The sequence below is a fragment of the Tauraco erythrolophus genome, chromosome 7 (genome assembly GCF_009769465.1).
Source record: "Tauraco erythrolophus isolate bTauEry1 chromosome 7, bTauEry1.pri, whole genome shotgun sequence".
Taxonomy (NCBI): Eukaryota; Metazoa; Chordata; class Aves; order Musophagiformes; family Musophagidae; genus Tauraco; species Tauraco erythrolophus.
In genome coordinates this window covers 2,390,981-2,414,268 of record NC_141471.1, presented here as the reverse complement: position 1 = coordinate 2,414,268, position 23,288 = coordinate 2,390,981, and the positions used below count along the sequence as shown (strand labels likewise).

At 46.5% G+C, this 23,288-nt stretch overlaps 1 protein-coding gene across 1 annotated transcript in view; it reads left to right on the top strand.

Annotated features, from left to right (window-relative positions):
• Positions 1-20,299, top strand: part of WNT9A (Wnt family member 9A) — a 58,527-nt gene extending 38,228 nt beyond the window's left edge. Inside the window, exons 2-4 of the mRNA XM_086614916.1 lie at positions 2,498-2,757; positions 7,133-7,395; positions 19,826-20,299. Of these exons, the coding sequence (XP_086471042.1) occupies positions 2,498-2,757; positions 7,133-7,395; positions 19,826-20,299 (997 nt within the window). The remainder of the gene's footprint in view (positions 1-2,497; positions 2,758-7,132; positions 7,396-19,825) is intronic.
• Positions 20,300-23,288: the final 2,989 nt, after the last annotated feature.

Sequence of the window (23,288 nt, the reverse complement as noted above, 5' to 3'; positions counted from 1 at the left end):
GCACTAGATACACTGGTCTTCCTTGTTTCCTACAAATCACTCTGACTCTTCATTTTTACCATTGCGTTTTTTTTTTTTCTGGAAATCTGAAGACTTTTGAAGGTAAATGAAGGACAATATTTCCCTGCCCATCTCTTTATTCTCTTGAAAATCCAAACCTAGCCATTTTTTTTTCTCCTTCTTTTAGATGTCTTATATTAAATCACCTCATTAAATCATTAGTAGTGATTGGATCTGTACAGGAGGTTGCTGGCTGTGGCCCAGGTCAGGATTTTGTGCCCATTGTGCAAGGAAGTTTGGGAATTAAAGCATCCTAGCTGCTTGCCCTCGGGGACTGTGCTCCTGGCAGGATGCATCCCACTGATTAGAGAGAAATCCTCATTGAAAAAAGAAACAATAAATCACTTTTTCTGCAGGACAGGTGGGGTTTTAAAGGGTTTCCAGGATCCATCTGTGTTCAGTGAAGGGGTTGAGCATGTGCTCCCCTCCTGTGCCCCCAACCCCATTTACCCTGGTGGTCCTGCAGCGATGGAGAGGTCCGAGCCTGCCACCCATCCCTGTGCTCGCCTGTGCAGGATTGCAATGTTCCAGCATGTTTTTACTTCTGGCTTTAAACAATTCTTCCTTTTTGGCTGGGGAAATGTCTTTCAGGTCCTTCAAAACCCTACATAGTGATTCCCATTGACTGCGTGGACTGGCACCTGGCCGGAAAAGGGCAGAGCCAGGAGAATGGGGTGCGGGCAGCTCGGCCAACAAACTGCTCATGAGCCCAGCAGATGTTCCTGCAAGCCTCTCTGCTCCCTGGGGCTGATGCCAGCCTGGTCCTTTTCCAGCAGCTCGTCACTTGACACCGGGAACAGTACGCTGGCTTCTTTTGTTGCACATTGTACCAGTCAAGGACCTTGTGCTCGGAGAAGGCAGGAGAGGGGAGAAGGCAACAGGACACGTATTTCTTCAGGTCGTTTTTGAGATTTTGAGCTCGTTCTCCCTTGTAAAATCTTTTGGCAGTATCGCCTGTAAAAGCGTATCCTGCTCTCAAGCCTCAGGCTGCGGCTCACTGGGTTTTATGTCGGGATCTCTTCTGCTGAGGGCAGAGTGTTTGTACTTGCTGTCTCAAAGTGTCTCCTGGGATCTGGTGGGTCGAATCACCCTCTCCCCCTTCCCAAGCCAGTTCTGCTTGATGTGCTAACATGTTTGTGGTTTTTTTTTTTAACGCACATGAGAGTGGCTATAGTGCTGTTGTCTTTTTGCTAGTTTTCTTAATTCATGCATGAGGTACCTTCCATTATTTCTTCTCTATTTTGATTTTCCTTACAGTCCTGTGATGGAAGTTGCCAAGGTCTTGCGTCCAACCAAGCTCTGTGGGAGCTGGTAGAAGGACACAAATCCAAATATTGCTTCTTACTCTTCTCTTGCTCTCCCCTTGCACACACACTGCAGAGAGACTTACTGTAAAATCACTCCTTGCCCAGACGCCAGCAAGTCATAGAATCATAGAATAGTTTGGGAAAGGACCTTAAAGATCATCTAGTTCCAACCCCCCTGCCATGGGCGGGGACACCCTCCACTATACCAGGTTGCCCAAAGCCTCATCTAACCTGGCCTTGAACACTTCCAGGGATGGGGCAGCCACAACTTCTCTGGGCAACCTGTTCCAGTGCCTCACCACCCTCAATGTAAAAAATTTCTTCCTTAGATCCAATCTAAATCTCCCCTCTTTCAGTTTAAATCCATTGCCCCTTGTCCTATCACTACACTTCCTTATAAAAAGTCCCTCTCCAGCTTTCCTGTAGGCCCCTTTTAGGTACTGGAAAGCTGCTATAAGATCACCCCGGAGCCTCCTCTTCTCCAGACTGAACAGCCCCAACTCTCTGTCTATCTTTATAGGAGTGGTGCTCCAGCCCTCTGATCATCTTCGTGGCCCTCCTCTGGACTCACTCCAGTAGCTCCATGTCCTCCTTATATTGGGACTCCAGAGCTGAATGCAGCACTGCAGGGGGGTCTCACGAGAGCAGAGCAGAGGGGCAGAATCCCCTCCCTCGCCCTGCTGCCCACGCTGCTTTGGATGCAGCCCAGCACATGGTTGGCTTTCTGGGCTGCCAGTGCACGGTGCCGGCTCATGTTGAGCTTCTCATCCACCATCACCCCCAAGACCTTCTCCTCAGGGCTGCTCTTCATCCATTCTCTGCCCAGCCTGTACTTGTGCTTGAGATTGCCCCGACCCACATGCAGGACCTTGCACTTGGCCTTGTTGAACTTCATGAGGTTCTCACAGGCCCACCTCTCTAGCCTGTCGAGGTTCCTCTGGATGGCATCCCTTCCCTCCAGCGTGTCCATACCACCACACAGCTTGGTGTTGTCAGCAAACGTGCTGAGGATGCACTCAAATCTACATGGGTGCTCAACTGGGGGGAGCCTGATCCCACCACGGGCCCCCATTGCTACCATGGGTTGTATCTCTCTGTCCTCACCTCTGTGCCCCTCTGTTCCTCTGCAGGCTGACGGGGAACGAACCCCTGACCATCCTCCCTCTGACCTCAGAAATGGAGGAAGCTGCCGTCAAAGCCCACTACAAAGTCTGTGACCGCCTGAAGCTGGAAAAGAAGCAGCGCAGGATGTGCCGGCGGGACCCTGGCGTGGCTGAGACCCTGATGGAAGCAATCAGCATGAGCGCGCTGGAATGCCAGTACCAGTTTCGCTTCGAGCGCTGGAACTGCACCCTGGAGGGTCGCTACCGGGCCAGCTTGCTAAAGAGAGGTGAGCAGGGTGGGGGGCTCAGCTGGAGGTGCTGACACCTCTTGCACCCGTTGGCTTCCCTGGCATTTTGCAGAGTGGTCACCTTGGTTCGTTCTGTGCCAGTGGTGGGTCACCACCTCCCCAGAGGTCCAAGAAGAGGACCAAGCCAGGCTCAGCTCATTCATGAAGGTGCTCAGCAGGCAAAGGTTGTGCTATATGGTGGTAATTTATGTGCTTGTACTAGTGAAGCAACTCTTGTCTGCTTCCCATCGCTGGCCATGACTCCTCTCCTCAGAGACTGGAGATGTTTGTTCATGTGTCTGCAGCCAGCAGCTACAGTTGCTCCTCACTTCTGCTGGAATCTGAGCTGTTGGTGAAGGTGTTGAAGTTCCCAAAGCTGTCCTCTCTTTTTGTTTTTGTTGTTTTATTTTTTTCTCATTTATTATGCCAGCCTTTCAGGAAAGAAGTTGAGAAAGTGCCTTATTAAGGGAAATAAAGCAAAACGGGCTATTCTGTGCTGTCCTGTTAGTGGGGGCAAGGGGAGCCCCATCACAGCGCGGGGCAAAACGTGCAAATGTTCGTGTGTCCTGTTACTGCTCTACCCAGAGAAAAGCTCCCTGGATGTGAGTGGTGGGTAATTCCTACCTCCCTTCCCAGCAGCTCAAATGGAGATGACCAGAAGCTGAGAGAGAGTTTTGGAGGAGCAGGTGGTGGTTTTATCTCTTTCCTTTGTGCTACCTCATATAGTCCAGTTTCCTGCACCCTCCCAGTAAAATCCAGTTCTTATTTCTGGACTGCAGCTAACAGTGCAGCAGGACTGTTTTACGGATGAGATTACTTTTGCATGGCTTTTGAGAGCTTTAGTGACCTTCAGAAAGTCCCATGCTCAGCGATGGAGCCGGACCTAGAAATGCAGTCTGACCTGCTGGAAGATAAGAGCAGAGGTTTGCAAAGTGCCTTCCTTCACTAATTAGCGAGAAGGAGTAATTCAGAAGCACTGGGCTTAACTACTGCACTGTCACTGACTGCGGTGGAAACAAGGAAAGTCCTTATGAAACCCAAGAGGTCCAGCCAGAGCTGCAAGACATTTAAAAATATCCCTGCATGCCAGAGGAGTCCCTGGATTCCTGACGCCCTGGGAAAGCCAAGCACTTTCTCATGCTGACACCTGGAGGCCACAGCTTGTTCCTTCAGATGTTCCTGCCCCCATGGACAGCCCTTGGCAAGGGGTATTTCAGAGCAGCCTGAAGTTGAGCTGCCTTAATACACCGTCCAGCATCAACTCCCCCACCACCCCTTGTCAGGACCCCCTGTGATAAACGGCAGCTCTGAGGGTTGCGAGGCTCTGCCTGCTGTCTCATTCTTCCATGTTTTATGCCCCTGCAACATCCCTGCCCTCCGCCGATGCTGTAAATCCTTCAGATGGTGATCCTGCAGCATAACACGCTGCCCTGTAAATCTTTTCTCCTCCTCTCTGGGAGCTGCTGGTTCCTGGTTCAGCATTGCAGCAAGTGATACCCCAGGGCAAAGGGGTACATGTATCACCCATGAAGACACAGCTATTCAAATATGTTGGTGTGGGCTTGCTTCCTCTCCTCCAGGACTATTGCAGCTTTTTAAGGAAAGAGAGAGGAGAGAAAAAAAAAAAAAAAAAGGAAAGGAAAATACCCCACATTTTGCTCAAGAAAAGTTTCTCCCTCCATTTTTACACTCGGTCACCACAACAGCCTGGCTGCTGGTTTGCAACTTGGGCTGATGCAGCCCGTTTCTTAAAATAACGGGGGGGTTGTTTAAGGGACTTGTTATCCTCTTTGGATACTCACGAACAATTTTGGATTTGGCTGAAACTGGATAGCTGTGGATGGCAGGCTGTCGATGCGCTGGGGGTTAGAATGCCTGCACTGATTTAAAGCTCATTATCTTGTTACAAAATATCTTGGTGCAATCAAATAGTGCATGGCGGAGATGGCTTTAAATCTGGCCAGAGCCAAATGTCACATGGACTTGCTTGGAAGCTGCCTGAGCTGCCCGTGGGTGAGATGATACCCGTGCTGATGGGCACCGGGAGTTTGTGAGGCTTTTAGTGATGGAGAATGGGAGGAGTAGAGCCAAAGCTGATGGGGAGATTGATGGAGGGGGAGAACCTGGCAAATGAACCGTTCCTCCTGGCTTCTTGTCAAACCTGGTATGCGTCGCGGTTGCATGGCACTGACTTTCTGCTCTGAATTCAGTGCTTCAAACCAGGAGGTCTTCAAGGAGGTTGTAGATCCGGACTATCTACTGGACCACATCCAGGCTGTTTGCTGCTAATTGCAATGCCTCAGACTCTGAGAAGAGTTTGCGTGCCCTATTCCACCGAGGACCTTCTCTTAGCACTCTGGTACCTCTCCGTTTCATAGCACAAGTAGTAGCAATGGCAAGAGCCAACTCTACAATTCAGGAGCACCGAGGCTTGGGAGTATCTCTCTCTCTAGTAGTGGCATCCCTCTGACAGGTGTGTGGGCAGCCTGACCTAGAGTGTATCCTAGAAAAAGCTGAACTAGCCTACAAAAGATGAAAGCTTCTTAGAAGCTTAGAAGAAGAGTTTGGTGGTCTGCATTCCCATGAGTGTTTGTTGTGTGAATTAAGTATTCTCCTGCTGCTCCCAATGAGAGTTTGCAATGCTGAAGATGTTTCTGGGGTGCCAGGCAACATGGTTTGACTTCATGGAGAAAACAAAGAGGGGGGAAAAAAAGGAACAAATTTGGTTTCTCAACCTTTACCGCTCTTTATGATGTCTCTAGTGAGTGTGAAGTTGAACCTTTTTTATTATAACCTTCCTTCCAATGAAGGAAGTGTTCCTGCCCTTCTTTTCCAGGTGAGTGGTAGAACGGTTGGACATCTCCTACCATGATCTGATTTAAGTCAGCCCCCTCGGGATGTGTTCTGCTGAAGTTCAGCATCGTGCACCTGGGAGTGCTTTGGGAAGGCGGGTTCTAGAGATGGGCCAGGGTAGCACCCTGTGAACTTGCTTGGATGACCATGAACCTCCCAAGGAACAGTTCCAAAAATGACCTGGCAGTGTCTCTGCATGTCCTTGGTTGACACACCAGCTTACAGATATATCCACTACTGTCACCATCCACTTGAGTTATTTTTGAGTGGGGGATTTCTTGAGTCGGATCCAAAGCTGTTCTGGAATTGCATCTCAAATATGCAGTTGTTTATGGCTTCCATAGCTGGAGAACGAGGAGCTATAAATACTGGCATGTTTGCTTTTTATTTCTGGCTTTTATCATTTGGATGGAAATCATGGTTCTCTCTAGGCCTCAGTTTACCTGTGGGTGGGAGCGGATGCTGTTGCATCCCTGCAGGTGAGCATGGAGGTGTGAAAGAGTTGGGTGTGAAAGGTTTGAGTCGTAAACTGCTTTTTGAGGCATTTGAGTGAGGTGTTGCGTTGGGTGACAGATTGGCTGCTGTGTGCTTCCCAGCCCTTAATGCCTTTTGTGAACAATTTTGTTGGACTGGAGTAGGACCCAGTGACACTTTTCTGGGGGAGAGGGAAGAACAAGGAGCCCTCATGATTTAGAATCATAGAATGGTTTGGGATAGAAGAGATCTTAAAGATTATCTAGTTCCAACCCCCTGCCATGGGCAGGGACACCCTCCACTACACCAGGTTGCCCAAAGCCTCATCCAACCTGGCCTTGAACACTGCCAGGGATGGGGCAGCCACAGCTTCTCTGGGCAACGTGTTCCAGTGCCTCACCACACCCATTGTAAAAAATTTCTTCCTTAGATCTAATTGAAATCTCCCCTCTTTCAATTTAAAGCCACTGCCCCTTGTCTTATCACTACACATCCTTGTAAAAAGTCCCTCTCCAGCTTTCTTGTAGCCCCCTTAGGTACTGGAAGGCTGCTATAAAATCAGCCCGGAGCCTTCTCTTCTTCAGGCTGAACAACCCCAACTCTCTGCCTGTCTTCATAGGAGAGGTGCTCCAGCCCTCAAATCATCTTTGTGACCCTCCTGTGGACCCGCTCCAACAGTTCAGGTTTCTACCCCAACCATTAGACTGGAAGTCTATGCTGAGTTTCTGCTATTTGGTGTCCCCTTGGCAGCAGTATTGCTGTACGATGGTCATGGTACCTCCATGGTCTCTCCAGCTCTTGCTCACCTCGTTCTGTTTTCAGGCAAAGACTGTCTGCAGTGACAGAGCTGGCCAGGTTTCATTTGCATTCTTGAATCCTGGCTCGTACCACCTCTATCCTTCATTCCTTGCTCTCCACTGTCAGTTATGGGCATATGATGTTGCTCATGCTCTTCTCACAATGGGTTTTGCCTAGGTTTCCTCGTATTTTTCTTTTTTTAACCCTTGCTCCAGCTGCAATTAAAGCCACTTCCTCCTTTCTCCTGCAGGTTTTAAGGAGACAGCCTTCTTGTACGCCATCTCCTCCGCGGGGCTGACGCACGCCATGGCCAAGGCGTGCAGCGCGGGGCGGATGGAGCGTTGCACCTGCGACGAGGCTCCCGACCTGGAGAACCGCGAGGCTTGGCAGTGGGGCGGCTGCGGAGACAACCTGAAATACAGCAACAAGTTTGTCAAGGAGTTCCTGGGGAGGAAGCCCAACAAGGACCTGCGAGCCAGGGTGGACTTCCACAATAACCTCGTGGGCATGAAGGTGTGTTGCAGGTTGCTCGGGGTGGGGGTTCACGCTGTTGTGGGGGCAATTAAGTGTGGAAATAGGAGTGTTGGATGCAAAACGCACAGAGCGGTCCTTCTGCTGGAGGGGTGAAGTCTCAGTTATGGGACTGTGACCTGGTTTTGTGTCACTGCGCTTCAAGAGTTGTGCAAAACTGTTGGAGGGAGACCAAAGGGAAAGAAAAAGACTGTTCATTTCTAGAAAACATGAGGTTGGGGGGGAAAGATGGCTGGTTTTCCACAGGGAGAGGAGAGTCTTACAATGCAAATGGATGGAAAGGCAGGTTCTCCAGGCTCACATGAGGTAGGACACAGAGGAAGGGATCTATGCTGCCACAACACAGGCTGAGGGATGCTTTTCTTGCAGTAGTTCAGTAGAGCATGGATAGTGTAGCATCTCCATAGCCAGGTTTCGTTAAAACTGGCTGGACAAACACCTGGCGGGGAACCAGGGTGGAGATATCTTCTCTGTCTGACCTCAGTCCTAAAAGTCCCTTCAGCTTTTTCTGGCAGCCTTCCGCTCTGCCTAGAGCTGCTGGGTTTGCAGCTGACAGTGCTTGGGTGTGTAGTCCCTCTTTTTTTTAAAAAAAAAAACTTTTTTTTTTCTTTTCTCATCCTTATCCTCTCAGCTGGAAGCCTTTCTGCTCTTTACCCCATGTTCCTCCCATGAGACTTTACCCTCCTGCTTGGGGGCCTCCCTGTAGGACTGATGTAAAGGACAAAGTATCTGCAATTGCTGGGTCATCCCAGCAAGAGAAGGGAAAGGAAGGGGCTTTCCACTGTCTCCTGTAATCTGTTTGGCTGTACCTAGCCTAGAGTTGCTCAAACACGAAAATCCCTCGGATTGGCTAGCACAGGTGCCTAGGATCAGTGTTTCATTGCGCCAGCCTCGAAGGGGGACATACTGTAAGGCTATAAATAGCCCTCCAGCCTTGTTATTGTCCATGTGATTGGATGGAGGGTTGGGGCTAGGATGGGGGGACCTAGGTCTCCAGTTTCCCAGGCAAATGCAGCCCAGCCAGTTGTGCATTCTAGGAATCACCACCCCAGCTCAGTTGTTCCTGTGCATATGCATAAAATGTCATTCCTCACGACAGCGTTGGGGCATCGGAGAACGCACCAGCGACTGCTGGCCAGCAGAAAGTCTCCCCCTCTCCCCACCACCAGATGCTCCTAGACAGCACTGAGATCAGGATTAGAAATATCCTGGATTTAGCTGGTGTCTGGCTTCGGTTGACAGCTTTTCTGCCTCTGGATTAAAAGGCTCAGTGCCTCTGAACTCCTGTTGCAGCTCTTTGGTGTGTGAAACAGGCTTTGCAGAGTGATGAAATTTGTTTTAATCCTTGTGGTCGATTGTTCCCAAGGGCCTGTCCCAACTCTTTGGAGTTGGCTGTGTAGCAGATGGGACTAAAAATGGAGAAAGTGATCCATGGAGGCTGCGATTTCATGCTGGAGATTGCTATGAGATGTCCCTGCTCTCCTTCCTTTCCAGAGTCATATAAAACAATCTTCTCAAAACCTACAAGACTGTGGCTTTAGATGCCATTGACATGGTCTTGTAACTCCATCAATATCTCCTCTCCAGCAGTGACAGGGCTAAAATACTTGACCAAGGGACTTGTCCTAACTCCCAGTGCTCTCCACCCCAGTAGCTGCAATCAGGATGCTCATTATGGCTGAGACCCAGTCTGGGATTTAGGTTAGGTGTCCTCATATGCCATCTCTGCTCTACCGTCTCTATGTGACTTTGAGCTAAACATACTCCAAGGATGAGCTGGATGGAGCAAATCTCCCCTTTTTGCCTGCCCTTTCTTGACCTGATCCCACTGTGAGGTAGTTCCCAGGGGAAGAGGAGATGTCAGGGACTGTCCTGCATCCTCTGCCTCCACTTTACTTGGCACGGTCAGGCCGTGGTCATTGGCAGTGGTTTTATTAGTGTAATATCTGCAGCTAAACAGCTGAGTAACAGTTGTGACGGTTGTCCAGGCACTGAGAGCCCTCATGGCAATCCAAGTCAAAGACCTTTGCTGCAGGTCAGTGATCTGGCGTTCCTATTTTTGTCCACCCACGCCGTGTCTGTCGAGTTGGTATTGCTGTCTGACAGCTTTCCTTGCCCATCTGCAGCAGTGGTGGAAACGATTTCTCTGTTTATGCTCCTGGAGTAATTGTACCTTAGTCTGCTTGAAAGGGGAGCCAAGCAGCCCACCAAATTCACAACAGCACTGTGAAGCCAGGCAGAGAACAAGCAAGCTGCATGTTGAGATAGAAGCTCTTAGGAGGATGATGGTTCAAGATCAGGAGAACATCCCTCTATATAGGCAGGATGTGTGGACCTCAACCATTGACACAATATGGTGTCATTAAGAAGATGAACAGAGATGCTCAAGTCTGAGATGAGGACCCAGACTGGCTTTGTAATTGCAAGGTCAAAACTTGCAACACTTCCTTAAGATTTCAAAATATCAAAACCGATTTGAAGCCTGAGCTTCTTGGTGTGGTTGATGGATTGTCTCTGATATTACTTACACTTGAGTGTAAATTAATATCAGGTTCAATCTGCTTCTTTTTCCTGGTCTCACGCCAGAGCAGCGTTGTTGGAGGATGAGAATTTCTCAGCAGGCAGAGCTAGGTTGCCTAGCTGAATTTATTGGTATTTTCCCTGATGAAGGCACTGGGTTAAATATGAACCTTGGCATGTTTCCTCCACTTGTCTTTCTCCAAAGAAGCTGCCCGTCAACTAACTACTGCCTTGCAGACTCTCTAACCGTTGAGTAGGAAGAGATGCTAACCTAGTGACTAGGAGAGTCTGAAACCACTTTGAACTAACCTAGTTTGGTTATTTGGGCAGTAACTCATATGTATTTGATGTGAATCAAAGGCAATATAGAAGGAATGCAGATAGCCTTGATCTGTGCCCTTTTGGAACTGAACGATTTTGAACTGCAGCGCTCGTTATATGACTGATATGTCCTTGTGAGTTCCAAAAAGATCGTTATGGCCATTTTGAGCAGGAGCTGAGATGCAAACTGAGTGCCTTTCCCCAGGTTGTGCAGTGAGCTCATGATGGAGCAGGAGACTGAAGCCAGCTCTCCTGAATTCCTGCTCAGCACCCGCTGTGTTGGGTTTTTTTCTAACCAAACCACAGGTTTTATGTCTATTAGTGAAGCCATACATGCGTGAACCAAAACCTTTTGCTGCACTACAGACTGCTTTGGACTGGGCTGGGAATACACAAGGAGAGTTTCTTTTCGAGTACTTTGCTACGGGAGCTCCAGCCTACGTTGATGTGCTTACAGTGTTCGTATGGATGTGCACGTGTGTGTTCGCTGAGGGGGGTGGAGGAATATCTATTAAAGGTATAGCACAAGCTTGGTGGTCTCTCACTGATTCTTAACAACATATAATCCTTCCCATCAAATGACTCCCAACCATGGCAAAATGTACAAATAGTCCCTTGAGTCCCAGTAAAAAAAAAAGGACCTGTGCTTAATTGACTGGTTTGGCAACCAGCAGTATACCCTTCTGGTCAACACGGCAGTTTCTCCATGGTGTCACACTAGCAAACAATCTGCGTATTTCTGCGAGGGTGACATTATCCTATCCCGCCTAGTTTTAGTGTCTCTTGGTAGACGTTCTCATTTAATTATTATTTTACTTCTGTTTTTTACAACCTTGATGGGCCGACTGTAGTTTTGCTGCCACCAATGAAATAATCACTGAACATGTTGTGCCCATGATGGCTCACAAAGTTATATGATATGACCTCAATCGCTAATGAAAGGGTGAGCTTGTCTAGCGTGAGGATGAGGTAATTAGACCAGGACTTCTCCAGCCTTCTCTTTATTGAAAAGTAGGAGCTCTGAATAGACCACTTATTAAAAAAGCAATTTCCCTTCCTTTGCCAAATCTACTCTCGCTCATTCAGCTATTCTTTCAGAAGGGTCTTGGGTGGAGAGGGTGTGTGTTTGGGGGGAAGTTGTGTGCATGTGTCAAGGGGATGGGGGGCGGCGGTGGTGAGAGAAGTCAACTGTATTAAAGCTCCGTTGCCAGCAATGAAGTTTCTTGGTTGTATTAAATGAAGCACAGGCAGCCTTGCTAAAGCTTTCTTCTCCTCTATATCCTCCCCCTTCTTTTCCCCCCCTTGTACACACAAGTGCAGCCCTCTTTTGTAACCCATTAATGAAAAGTCGGAATATTAGAGCACTCAATTAGTTCCACTGGGCTTGAGTAAGTGATGTTTTAATTAAATTTGCCCAGTTTCTCAGCAAAGTATCATTAAACATGACTTTCCAACTCCCTCTCTGGAGCGTTGCTAAGTTTCTTAATCCCAGGAGTGCTGACCTCTTCCAGAGGTATGTCTGGTCAAGCATGTCTTACAGATCCAAGGGGCACTATTAAAGGGGGCTGCTGTTACCCAAGGAAAAAAAAAAAAAAAATGTCGTGTTCTCATTCCCTTTTCCCTTTATCCTTCCAGAATGAGGGGCAAAGCCAAGCCTTTGCCTTCAGGATCCTGAAGTCAGGAGTATAACCACAGTCTCCTTGAAAGCCAAGAGTGTTTGATGCAAAACTATGAGAGGGTGGAAATGGAAAATGAGAAAATTCCTCCCTCTCAAAAGGTCTCTCCTTAGGCAATATCTCCCTTCGAATCTGGTTCCCTTCACAAGGCTTCCTTAATTGTTTCTGCACAATATCAATCCAAATGTTTTAGCCCGTGCAGACTGTATGCACGTTGCTGAAGGGTCCTTGTCACCTTGTTGCTGTAGGGTTCGAGTCCAGACCCATCCTGGGACATATGAAGCCTGCATCTCTGAAACCATATGGGATGCTCTGGAGAGGATAGTGGGAGGTGCGTGGACTTTTCCTTGCTGTTGACTTGCTCGTTTTGGAAGTTCATGCAAGGAATGGCTTTTCCCCTTAGGCAGTGCTGGCGAGGATCTATCTCAAGGGCTGAGCGTGCCTTCTGCTCTGGAGACAGACTCTCCATATCAGGTAGATGTTTGCCCAGCTATCATCTGTCTGAGGAACTTCACGAGCTATCACATAACGTTATCAGAGCACACCACCCTCTTCATTTCTGTATCTCCATTTTACAGAGGGGAAATTGAGACCCAGAAAGATTAAGTGACTTACTAAAGGTCACACACAGGCGTAGCGAAGCAGAGACTTGCACCCTGGTCTCCTGTTGCAGAGCCACTGTTTACAAGCACTGCCCATCCCCTCTCATATGGTTCCTACTAGCAAACATGATTCCAGTCAAACTCCAGTCTGTCACACAGGCAAGCTTAAATGCTGATCTCTGTTTTTCTGCACCCTCGAGAAGTGTAATGATTGCTCTTTTTGATGCCAGAAATCTGTATGAGCTTACTTAATACAGTTGGTGCATGGAAAAAAAAAAAAAAAAGACAAAATGCGTCCTTTAGGTAGTTTCTTTTGGGGTTTGCAGTGAGAAATCTAGCATCACGCTTTTAACGAGGTACAAATCAAACCTAGCAAATAGCAGCCTCTCTGAGACGAGCTCTTGACTTTGTAGTACAGATCAGTTTGCAGGGCCACTAGTATGAATGGTTCCAGGTTATGACAGGTAGGAATGCATAAGCATGCTCTCCGGAATTTTCCCTGCTCCTTTCAGGCTGAGATTGACTCAGGCAAAGTTTTTTTTAACGCCTGGAAATCAATACTCTGGAAAAAATTGCTTGCTGTGTCCCATAAGTGGTTGCAGTTAGTTGTTTACGTGGAGCTTTCTTAGCGCGTAAAGCACACTAGGGATACTGAAGGGGAAAAAGAATACTTTTAGAGTTCTCAATTTAATGTAGGATTATGTTATTCTATGTTCAAGTGTTTGTATTTTAATGCATATTTTGCTAAAATGTGTTCTGATTTTTAAAGAAGGAAGAGTAGTGGAAGGAGAAAACTGTTCTGAAAAAAAAAAACCAGTTTGAGAACAGGCTCAAAAGAAGGGCTTTCTTTAACAAGATAGAAGGAAAAAAGGAAGAGAAGGAAAAAAGGAAGAGAAGGAAAAAGAAAGGGGAAAAAACAAAAAACAAACAGAAAACTTACAACAATCTTTGAAACTTTTATAATTCAGCCAATGGTAAAGGCCAGTGTTAAGGGACAAGTAGGGTCTTCTAGTCATTTGAGCACTGTGAAGACACGGGGGCCATGGCTGCTGTCCAAACAAACATGAATACTTGAGCTGAGAGAATAACTAAGCCTATTTAAATTGAAGGAGGACATGTATATAGAGGATGGAAGAGGTTTGATTTGTAAAACATCATCCCAGGGCCCTTTCTGAAGTAAGACAAGACGAGGGCAGGCTTTTTCCTGGATGAGCTGACTCTAAGGAGGTTCATCTGCTCCCTCCTCTCCCCCAAACCATAGCAAATGGTTTGAAGCCTTGGAGCTGCAGACCAGCCATGACGACAGCGGAGCTATAACCGAAGAATTCCCACGGCTGCGCGTCCGCTTCGGACTGCTGCTGCCCAGACAAGAGTTGTCTGAAAAACCACTGCCAGAGCCCCGTGACCCAGCTGGGAATGAATGGGAATCTGTCCTCAGCGTTTCAGCTAAAACACTGAGAAAATTGTGTGTTGCAGCATGTCTGAGACTGATCATTACGGGGGCACTTAGTCTGAGCTTCGTAGCAAACCATTGTTGTGAGGGAGGATTACATGTTGCATAGCAATGCTCTGCTGTGATCCCTTTTCCCTATGGCTCTCGTAAAGCCATTTGGGCAGGCGCTCCTGCAGCACTATCTAATTTCCTCTTAGCAGCAAGCACCAGTAAAGACACTTCAGCCTCACTCTATCATAATCGTTTTCCTCGTTGTGCCTTTGTCAGGATTTGGGATTCTCACGACGAGATCAATGGGAGTTTGTGTTCCTAAGTCAAACAAATTTACTCAAAGAGCTTTATTTTCATCTCAAACTGCTCTCCTATTTGTAAGACTACAAGACAAGGTGGTTGTTCAGAGGAGAGTGGGAGGACATAATGTCAGTGGGTGATGCTATCATTGATCCACTGATTGTTCAACTTTGCCTTCATGGTAGGTGCTCTCTACAGCATATAACACAATAAGGATTCAAATGCACACTTGTGGTGTTACTGCTGAGTTACTATGACTCTGGTGTGTGGTAGCTATCATGTTTAGCCCATCGGGAACATGAAAAGGATTGTGCTTTGGATTTAAGCTAATATGTTTTGCTTCACATTTATGACGAGATAGAAGCACGCACGTGGTGACTTACCATGGTGTAAATGAAATATGATTATTGAATAAGTGATGATGATGTGTGATGTGCCTTGAGAAGAAAACAGGAGCTATCTACGACTCTTGAAATAAGCTTGTGTTAAAGTCTTAGAATCATAGAATGGTTAGGGTTGGAAGGGACCTTAAAGATCGTCTAGTTCCAACCCCCCTGCCATGGGCAGGGACACCCTCCACTACACCAGGTTGCCCAAAGCCTCATCCAACCTGGCCTTGAACACTTCCAGGGATGGGGCAGCCACAACTTCTCTGGGCAACCTGTTCCAGTGCCTCACCACCCTCAATGTAAAAAATTTCTTCCTTATATCTAATCGAAATCTCCCCTCTTTCAGTTTAAATCCATTGCCCCTTGTCCTATCACTACACACCCTTGTAAAAAGTTCCTCTCCAGCTTTCCTGTAGGCCCCTTTAGGTACTGGAAGGCTGCAATAAGATCACCCCGGAGCCTCCTCTTCTCCAGGCTGAACAGCCCCAACTCTCTCAGCCTGTCTTCGTAGCAGAGGTGCTCCAGCCCTCGGATCATCTTCGTGGCCTCCTCTGGACTTGTTCCAGTAGCTCCATGTCCTTCTTATGTTGGGGACCCCAGAGCTGAACACAGTATTCCAGGTGGGGTCTCACGAGAGCAGAGTAGAGGGGCAGAATCTCAACCTGCTGGCCACACTGCTTTTGATACAGCCCAGGACACGGTTGGCTTTCTGGGCTGCCAGCGCACGGTGCCGGCTCATGTTGAGCTTCTTATCCTGTCTTGTGTACGGTAGACTTTTTTGACAATAAAAGTGAAGTTATTCTATCCTGGAAATCTCTCCAAGCTTGAAAGCATGGTCTAGACATTTATCCATTTGTCGCAGGGCCCAGCCAGGAAAGGTTTCTCCAGCACTTCTCCAAGCAACCTGCTGACTTGGATAAGTCTTGCTCTGCTTCCTGGAGGTACGAGGTGGATTTAAGTGTCTCTGACAGGAGCCGGCAACAAAGAGGAGGAAGCTGGGGGACGAGACGGGAAACAGAAGGGCTTTGCCAAGATTCATTTTGGTTCGTGGGTGGTTAGGGGCCCGTAGGCAGCAGTTCTCCATCACACGTTGCCTTGAGTAGCTGCGTCGTGACTGACAACAGCAGGAGAGGCTGGCTAGGGGAGAAATTTTTTTAGGATTTTCACTATAGCTGCCTCTTAACATTCTTGAGCCCTTCTCAGCCCTTCACGGAGGTTTATGGGGCAGTTGGGATGCACCACACTTGCACAGTGGCCATATGAAAATCTACATGCTGAATTTCCTGAACTAGTGCATTCATGTGAATGGGGACAATGGAAATCTTTTATGCTTTGGTCCACCAGTGCATGACATCTAAGCTGTCCTAGCCACTGCTTAACAAGAAGCTAGAAGTGAGTCAGGGGAAAAAACAGACTGGTATTCATTAGGCACTTTGTTCATCACTGTTTAAGTACAGATAAGGAGAGTAGGGCTCATCTACCTAGATATATGTTAGTACCCTTTGAGAGACCTTTATGCTCCTGGAGGGGCAGCTGGTGATGAAGTGCAGTGTTTTACAGTGCCTCAAATAATGCTAGATGCTGATATTTGGACATCTGAATTCTGCCCAGAGGGTGGGGTTCTGCTCGTGGGTTAAGATATCTAAACTGAGGTGCCTTCATGTGAGCCAGGTCCCTAGGCTCTCGGCAGTGGCTGGAGATGTGGTCAGCACAGTTGGTGGAGCCTGGAGAGCTGTTCAGCTGAGCACGTGCAGGTGTCTCCTTCACTGCCGGATCCCCTGCCTGCTTTGGCTCCACCGAATCAGATGGGAGTTTAGAAATGTTTCTCAAATGTAAACATTTAAACTCAAAAGTCTGCCTCAGTGAGGTCAGGCCTGGCTGGATGGTGTGATTCAGGTGCCTAAACCTACATGCCTCTTCTTGACTGAAGTTCTGCTGTCATCTGCTAGCTGCCAATCTGTCATGATTCGTATTTCCAACACATATTGTGCCATATCGACCAGCCCCATGTGGATCCCTTGGATATACTGCACCTGCAACGTCAACTCTCCTACTGAGCTCTGGAGAGGTGGCTCCTGATGAGAACAGCCCCATGTCCAGATTCCCTTCCTGCATTTCACGACCAATGCCTTGTTCAACCAGCTGTAAATCCAGCCAAGCCTGTGCACAGGAGCGTGGCTACCAGACGAGCCAATTCCTCTTGGTTTCTTACTTTCCCATCTCCTGTACAACGGTGGTCATCTCCTTTTCCAGGCGGAGCAGATGCGAATGGGGTTGGGGGAGGTGGAAGGGTTGAGAAAACCCCGAACCGATGAACGACTGCAGCGTGCAACCCTTCTGCAAGTATCTCAGCAATTTTGCCCAGTTTGCTGATGGTCTGGGTGTGAAATCAGGTATAGGAGCTTCGTTTCTCATGAACTCAACTCTCACTTCTGAACAACCAGTGAAATGTGACTTTACATGAGAGACAGTATGGGTGAGGGTTGCTTTTTGTTTCTTTTTTTTTTCTTCTCGGTGTTGAAATGTGTTCTGTACGCTCTTGTCTAACATTGTGGGATTTCTTGCAGAGTTGGCTAGACGCTTTGGCACGCAAAGCGTGACAGCCCCTGACCAAGCCGGCCCAGCTGACTACTATAAGCAGTAACACATCTCCCTCTGTAACCCGTCACTTGTTTGAATGCTACTGTGTATTATTGGATTGCATTTGAAAAGGTCTTGGCTGTCGCAGGAATGAAGTGTGACCATTGGCCAGGCTTTGCTGAAGGCCGTATTATGCATCGTGTCTTTCTAAAAACGTCTCTGTAATATCAGGATTGGGCCGGGCCCCAGTTCTGAGTCCATGACCTATTGCACGTTTGCACATGGTGCTCAGCAGGGCTCGTGCAGCCAAATAATTAAGAACTGGATGGTCAGGAAATGGACTGGAGCCAGCCCTCTGCTGTCATGAGGCCACAATGTTGGCAGATGCCATAGTGGGCACGGGGGGAGATTATTATTTTTCTTTTTTTATGGATACCGTAGATGCCCAAAGGAAGAGCACTTTCAATAGTACCTTGACAGGAGGCAGCTGTATAAAACAAACTCTTTTCTAACTTGCTATTTTAAGGGGTGGTTATGCTTTATCCATTTAAAGTCAAAATGTAGCCTGTTTTGGGGGGGTAGAGAGAGAACTAGAACTATAAATATCTGTTTATAATGTGTGGGCAAATCACAGGTTATCTGTGATTGTCCAAATAACGTCTGCTCTTGTGTTGCCCGTGGAGGAGACCAAAGTGTAAACCTGTCTCTGGAGAAGATGGGAGAGAACATCCAGATGCCATTTATAAGGAGATGGATATGCTTTTGTGCCACGAAGCATCTTTATTGCAGTCTGGTTCAAAAAGGATGACATCCTTTGTTTAGCATCAGTCAGCTTATGGGTGTGGGGTCCTTTACAGCACCCAGGGGGCTGTTACCAACTTTGTCTGTCTTCAAGATGGATAACTATTGACTCTTTGCTTTCTTCTCTTGCCTTCCTGATACTGCATCTCCTTTCCATGCTGCTTTTTCTGTTGAATATAGCCTTCTCTTACTATTCCCTCCATCTTGTATGTGAACTGGCTCTGCTCTTCCTTCTATATTTATGCTTTGTGGTGGTCTCAAGAGAGCTGTTCCCGTGCAAGCTATCCCCAAGCAAGATCTGGATGTCTTTCTGTATGGAGACTGGCTTTCTTTTGGTTTGGGAATAAATCAAGGATACACATTTACTTTCTGTTATCTTAGACAAATTATTTCCCTCCTTCAGGGATCTGTGAGATGAGTCTTATTTCTCAATACAACACTCACTGCAAGTGTTTGAATGTTTGGTTTTGGTTTTGTTTTTTAAATATAAAAATTAAGTAGTTAAGAAAGGATTTGAAACCAAGCCTTGCCCTTGATAGTTGTAGTCCAGAGGCATAAGCAGGCATAAAGTGTCACTGCCTGAGGGGTCACGAAACCTGCTGGCATGGAGTCTTCTCACTCTAGCATCAACCCAGATTTCATATTTTTTCCCCTCGAAACTCTCTGTGTGAGAAACCAGCCTTCCAAGCTGCCTACAGCTGGTGCCACAGGCAGAGCAAATGCTGGGGGCTGCATTAAAGCACCTGGAATTACTGAACGCTTCACGCAGAGGTCTGTTTTCCATTTCTTCACAGCTTAATTTTTCAGAGAAAAGGAGAACACAGAGAAGACTGGAGCAACCTTGGGTTTTCCCCTGCATGAAAACGTGCTTCATTAAACACGTGTTTGGCCAGCGTGCGATGGCATTCTTTGGTTTAAGAGCACATGCAGGCTTCTTCATTGGAGCAGAAAAAAAAATTGGCAGGTCCTTTTGAACATGCTACCATGCTCCAGAATAGGCTCTTGAACACAGGTTGAAGAGGTGGAAGCTACCTGGATGTTTTTGGAGCTGCTGGTTTTGGTGATGATGATTCGGGTGGTTGTTCTTGAGGGGTTTTATATATGTATTTCAGCTGCACAAAAGTTTTTCTTCAGTCAAAGTGACCTGGGTGGGATGCTATGCCTAGTTGCTGCTGGTGGAAACAGCACAGCTTAACCATGTTTCCACTGTGCCCGTGCTGCCAATTGGGATCTGTGTGAGTTTTAAGGTGGTATCTTGTGCGTTGCAGTACGGAGAAGGATCATACTGTGCACGCTCATGTTCTAGAGCATGTGCCACCCCACCTGTGTGTTTGTGTGTGTTACTGCAGTTTCCTCTTGCCTCCGCTAAACCAGCTCCTTCCACTTTTGTTACATCTTATATCCTTGTTCTTACTAAAATATGTAAATAGGTGCTAGGATATGTATTCATCTCTTGAGTTGTATCATAGCTTCAGACCTCTGCCTACGCAGATGAGTGGCAGCACCAGACAGCCTTTGGACACTTTGCTAGTAGCATTAGCTAGCCAATAAAGCAATATTCTAGCAGGTAAATATCATTTATGGAAACTGAGGACCCTTCTAAAACAATTATTTCCTGTAGGGTGTGTTTTCTGTCCTCTTCCAATGGATGGCTTTTGTGTTGTCATCAACTTTGTGTTCCAGGAGTGTCTTCTAGCAAATTTTTTTTTTTTTTTTCACTCTGTGCCTTGATTTCTTCCCCCATAACTGATCTTCTTTTGGGGCCGTGTGTGTCTGCAGGTCATTAAAGCTGGAGTGGAGACAACCTGTAAATGCCATGGTGTATCTGGATCCTGTACTGTCCGAACATGCTGGAGGCAGCTCTCTCCATTCCATGAAATAGGGAAGCAGCTGAAGCAAAAGTACGAGACATCGCTCAAAGTGGGCAGCACTACCAACGAGGCCACAGGGGAAGGAGACATCTCTCCACCCAAGAAGTCCATCCCTGGTCACAGTGATCAAATCCCAAGGACTACGGATCTTGTCTACATTGACGATTCCCCAAGCTTCTGTATGATGAGTAGATACTCACCTGGGACTTCGGGAAGGAAATGTTACAAAGACAAGAACTGTGATAGCATTTGCTGCGGGCGAGGGCACAATACGCAGAGCCGGGTGGTCACCCGTCCGTGCCAGTGCCAGGTCCGTTGGTGCTGCTATGTGGAATGCAAGCAATGCACCCAGAGAGAAGAGGTTTACACCTGCAAAGACTGACACGTCTTCTGCTTGATGGCAACTCTTGGTGACGGGCGATGGCGATCTATGAGAACTAAATACGGAGACAAACAGGGTTTGATTGACCTTCTGGGATCTGAAAGCTATGTTGAGACATAAGCACTTTGTAGGGTACAGGTGACCCAGCCGTGTTGCTCTTTTGTTTTTGTTTCGTTTTGTTTTTTTTCCTGTAGACTGAATTTTAATGAGGTCCAACCATGTGGAAATAAGTGCCTGTCACACTGGGGTTAGACACCAGTTGACCTTCACCTTAGTTGTCTACACAGTTCGATGGATCATTTATCCTTGGAACATCTTATCATTTCACCAATCCTCCATGAACTCCTGGCCTAATATATTCTCTTTGGCATAAATAACCTATACTACTTTATTCCTGAAGCTTACCCAACTGCTTAGAGAGTTAAGCAGATACGAAAGAAAGATCTTTCTGCTTTAATGCGATGGTACGGGAAGCAGTCATTTATTTTTCCCTTCTAAAACCAGAAAGACATGTAGGCTGAGCAGGAACAGCCCTGATGGTTCTTCTAGTGGAGTTTCTGCACATCGAGCAAACAAGGCTCTGACAAAGAGACCCACTGGGAGGGTAAGCTTTTTAACGACAGCTCCGTATCCGCGTGCTTTGATCACCAAATACAGCTCAAAAAACGTTGGGTCCACCATGTTGCAGACAGAAATATATCCAAGAAAGAGGTTGGGAAGACAGTAGAAAACCAGACGTGCCTGTCCCATCAGTCCAATCGTGTTCTTTTTTTGAAACAATTTCTTTGAATGCAGTTTCTTTAGCACTATCACTGTCTTAATGATTATTATTTTATTTTTTTAAAAAAACCACTAGTTACTCTTGTTTTACTTTCACTTTGTGCATGATTTATTTTTCTCTCCTCTTCCCACCTCTTGTTCATTGAATTCAACCTGTGGTAACTGCTTCAGAAATCCGAACTGGAACTTTTTAGTCTTATGCCAGCTGAATTTGGACGTGTTTTTCTGAGTAGGACAAGAGAAATTCGAGTGCATCTTGGAACGCAGTGCTGTCTTGCATTGTATAGCAGCCGTTTTGGACTGGATCAGACCTCTGGAGGAGTTGACTTTTCTTTTACTAGGTCATCATTCCATTTACTCTAAACCATGGCAGTGGTACATGACACAAGCTGTACGTAAACCCTATGACCTTAAGATTATTTTTTTTTTTTAACCACTAGATTGAGAACTGTATTTTAAAAACACAACTGCTAAATGGTAACTGACTATTGGATTCAGAACAACCAGCCAACACAGAGACAAGCTATCAAGTGGCCAGAGAAGCCAGAAATCGACTGCAGTGGTAGATGGCTCTGATGCTGTGAAATAGATGACAGCCTTCAACATTTCTTTTTTTCTTTGAAGAGGATACTTACAATCCAGGACTTGATGCGACAATGTCCTTCAGTCATATAAAAGCAGATTGGAAGCAGCCATTGAATCCCTCTAGAAAGCTTTCTGAAGCAACACTGGAGAGCGGAGGGCCTTTTATTTTAGGTGGCAGTTTTTGATTGTCCATTAGTAGCAATTTCCACCAATTTTATCAAACCCTTGATCTGGTTCTCAAAAGAGGAAAGCTGGCTGGAGTTTTTCAAGCTGTAGTAGATGTTATCCAAGCAAAAAGAGAGCAGTTTTCCAAGATGGACCATTATTTTTCAAGGTGTTTTTTCTTTCTTTTTTTTTTTTTTCCCCCAAACACTAGCCACTAATATTTAAAGTGTTCATGTGCATCTACTGGGAGGAGAAAACTTTTTTTTTATTATTTTTTTTCTTCTTGGTAACAAATACCTGCAGTCCAGCCTGGCTCGTTGGCATCAAATCTTGAGGTGGGGGCATGGGAAAGGGACTGGATGTTTCTGTTAACAGCACCATGGTCCTGCAAAGTGAAGCATACTGTCTCTTTTTGATGTTTTTTTATTTGCTGTATGATTCTGGAGGTTGGAGTAGTGCTGGAAAAGGAGGAATCCACGCACGGTGTTTGTCCCTTCCACCACGGCAAACGTGCAGTGAGGTGTTCGACGCAGAAAGTTTGCAGGAAGGTCTTGCAGCTTCTGGGAGATGCAGTGCTTTGAAAGTCACCCACGAGCAGTTTATCTAATGGTTTAAAAAAATAAACTGACTACAAACCTATTATTCAGTGTGTGCATGTGTGTATATATATATATACACACACACGCTGACACATAAATATATATATATAAATATTGAATGAACATTTATTTATTGTAAAGCCCTTCAGAAGGACCTTCTTATGGTTTCAATGTGGTATTATGTTAAATTCTCTTTCTCTCTCTCTCTCTCTCTCTCACACATATGTGCAAACTCACTGTTACGTTTTTGTGTGTGTGCTAGAATAGCTCTTCCCCTGCAAAGTAAAGCCGGATCCAAACCTGCTCAAAACGCGAGCGTTTTTGGGTCTGAATTACTATTTCTGGCTCCATTCTTTTTAAATAATATTTGTTCTTAATTAAAGAATGGGCCGCAATTTATGTGCATTATTATTATTATTATTAATTATTATTATTATTGTTATATTTAAACCATGGGCCTCATTTTCCTTCTTTTCACTGATGTCTCTGTCTCCGTTGACCTCGCTGGAGTAACTCCACATTGCACTGGTGTGAGAGGAGAATGAGTCCCTAGATGCAGAAGAGAAGGCAGCGTTGACATCAATATCATTGCGGAGAAAACGCCTGGGTCGGATGGGGTAGGGTAGCTTGATGTGTTTGACAATGGGGGGAGAGAGAGAGATGGGTGGGCAGTAAGACAAACTGTCAAAGCTTGACTAGAAGAAAGAGGTAAAGAGTGAATGAACTACTGAGTGAAAGAGCTCTTCTGTGTATTATAACTCACGCACTGAAGCCTGGATGCTTTCTGTAAGTATTTAAAAAAAACAACAAAAAACAACAAAAAAAACCCCACAAAAAACAAATTGTATTTATGTTAATGT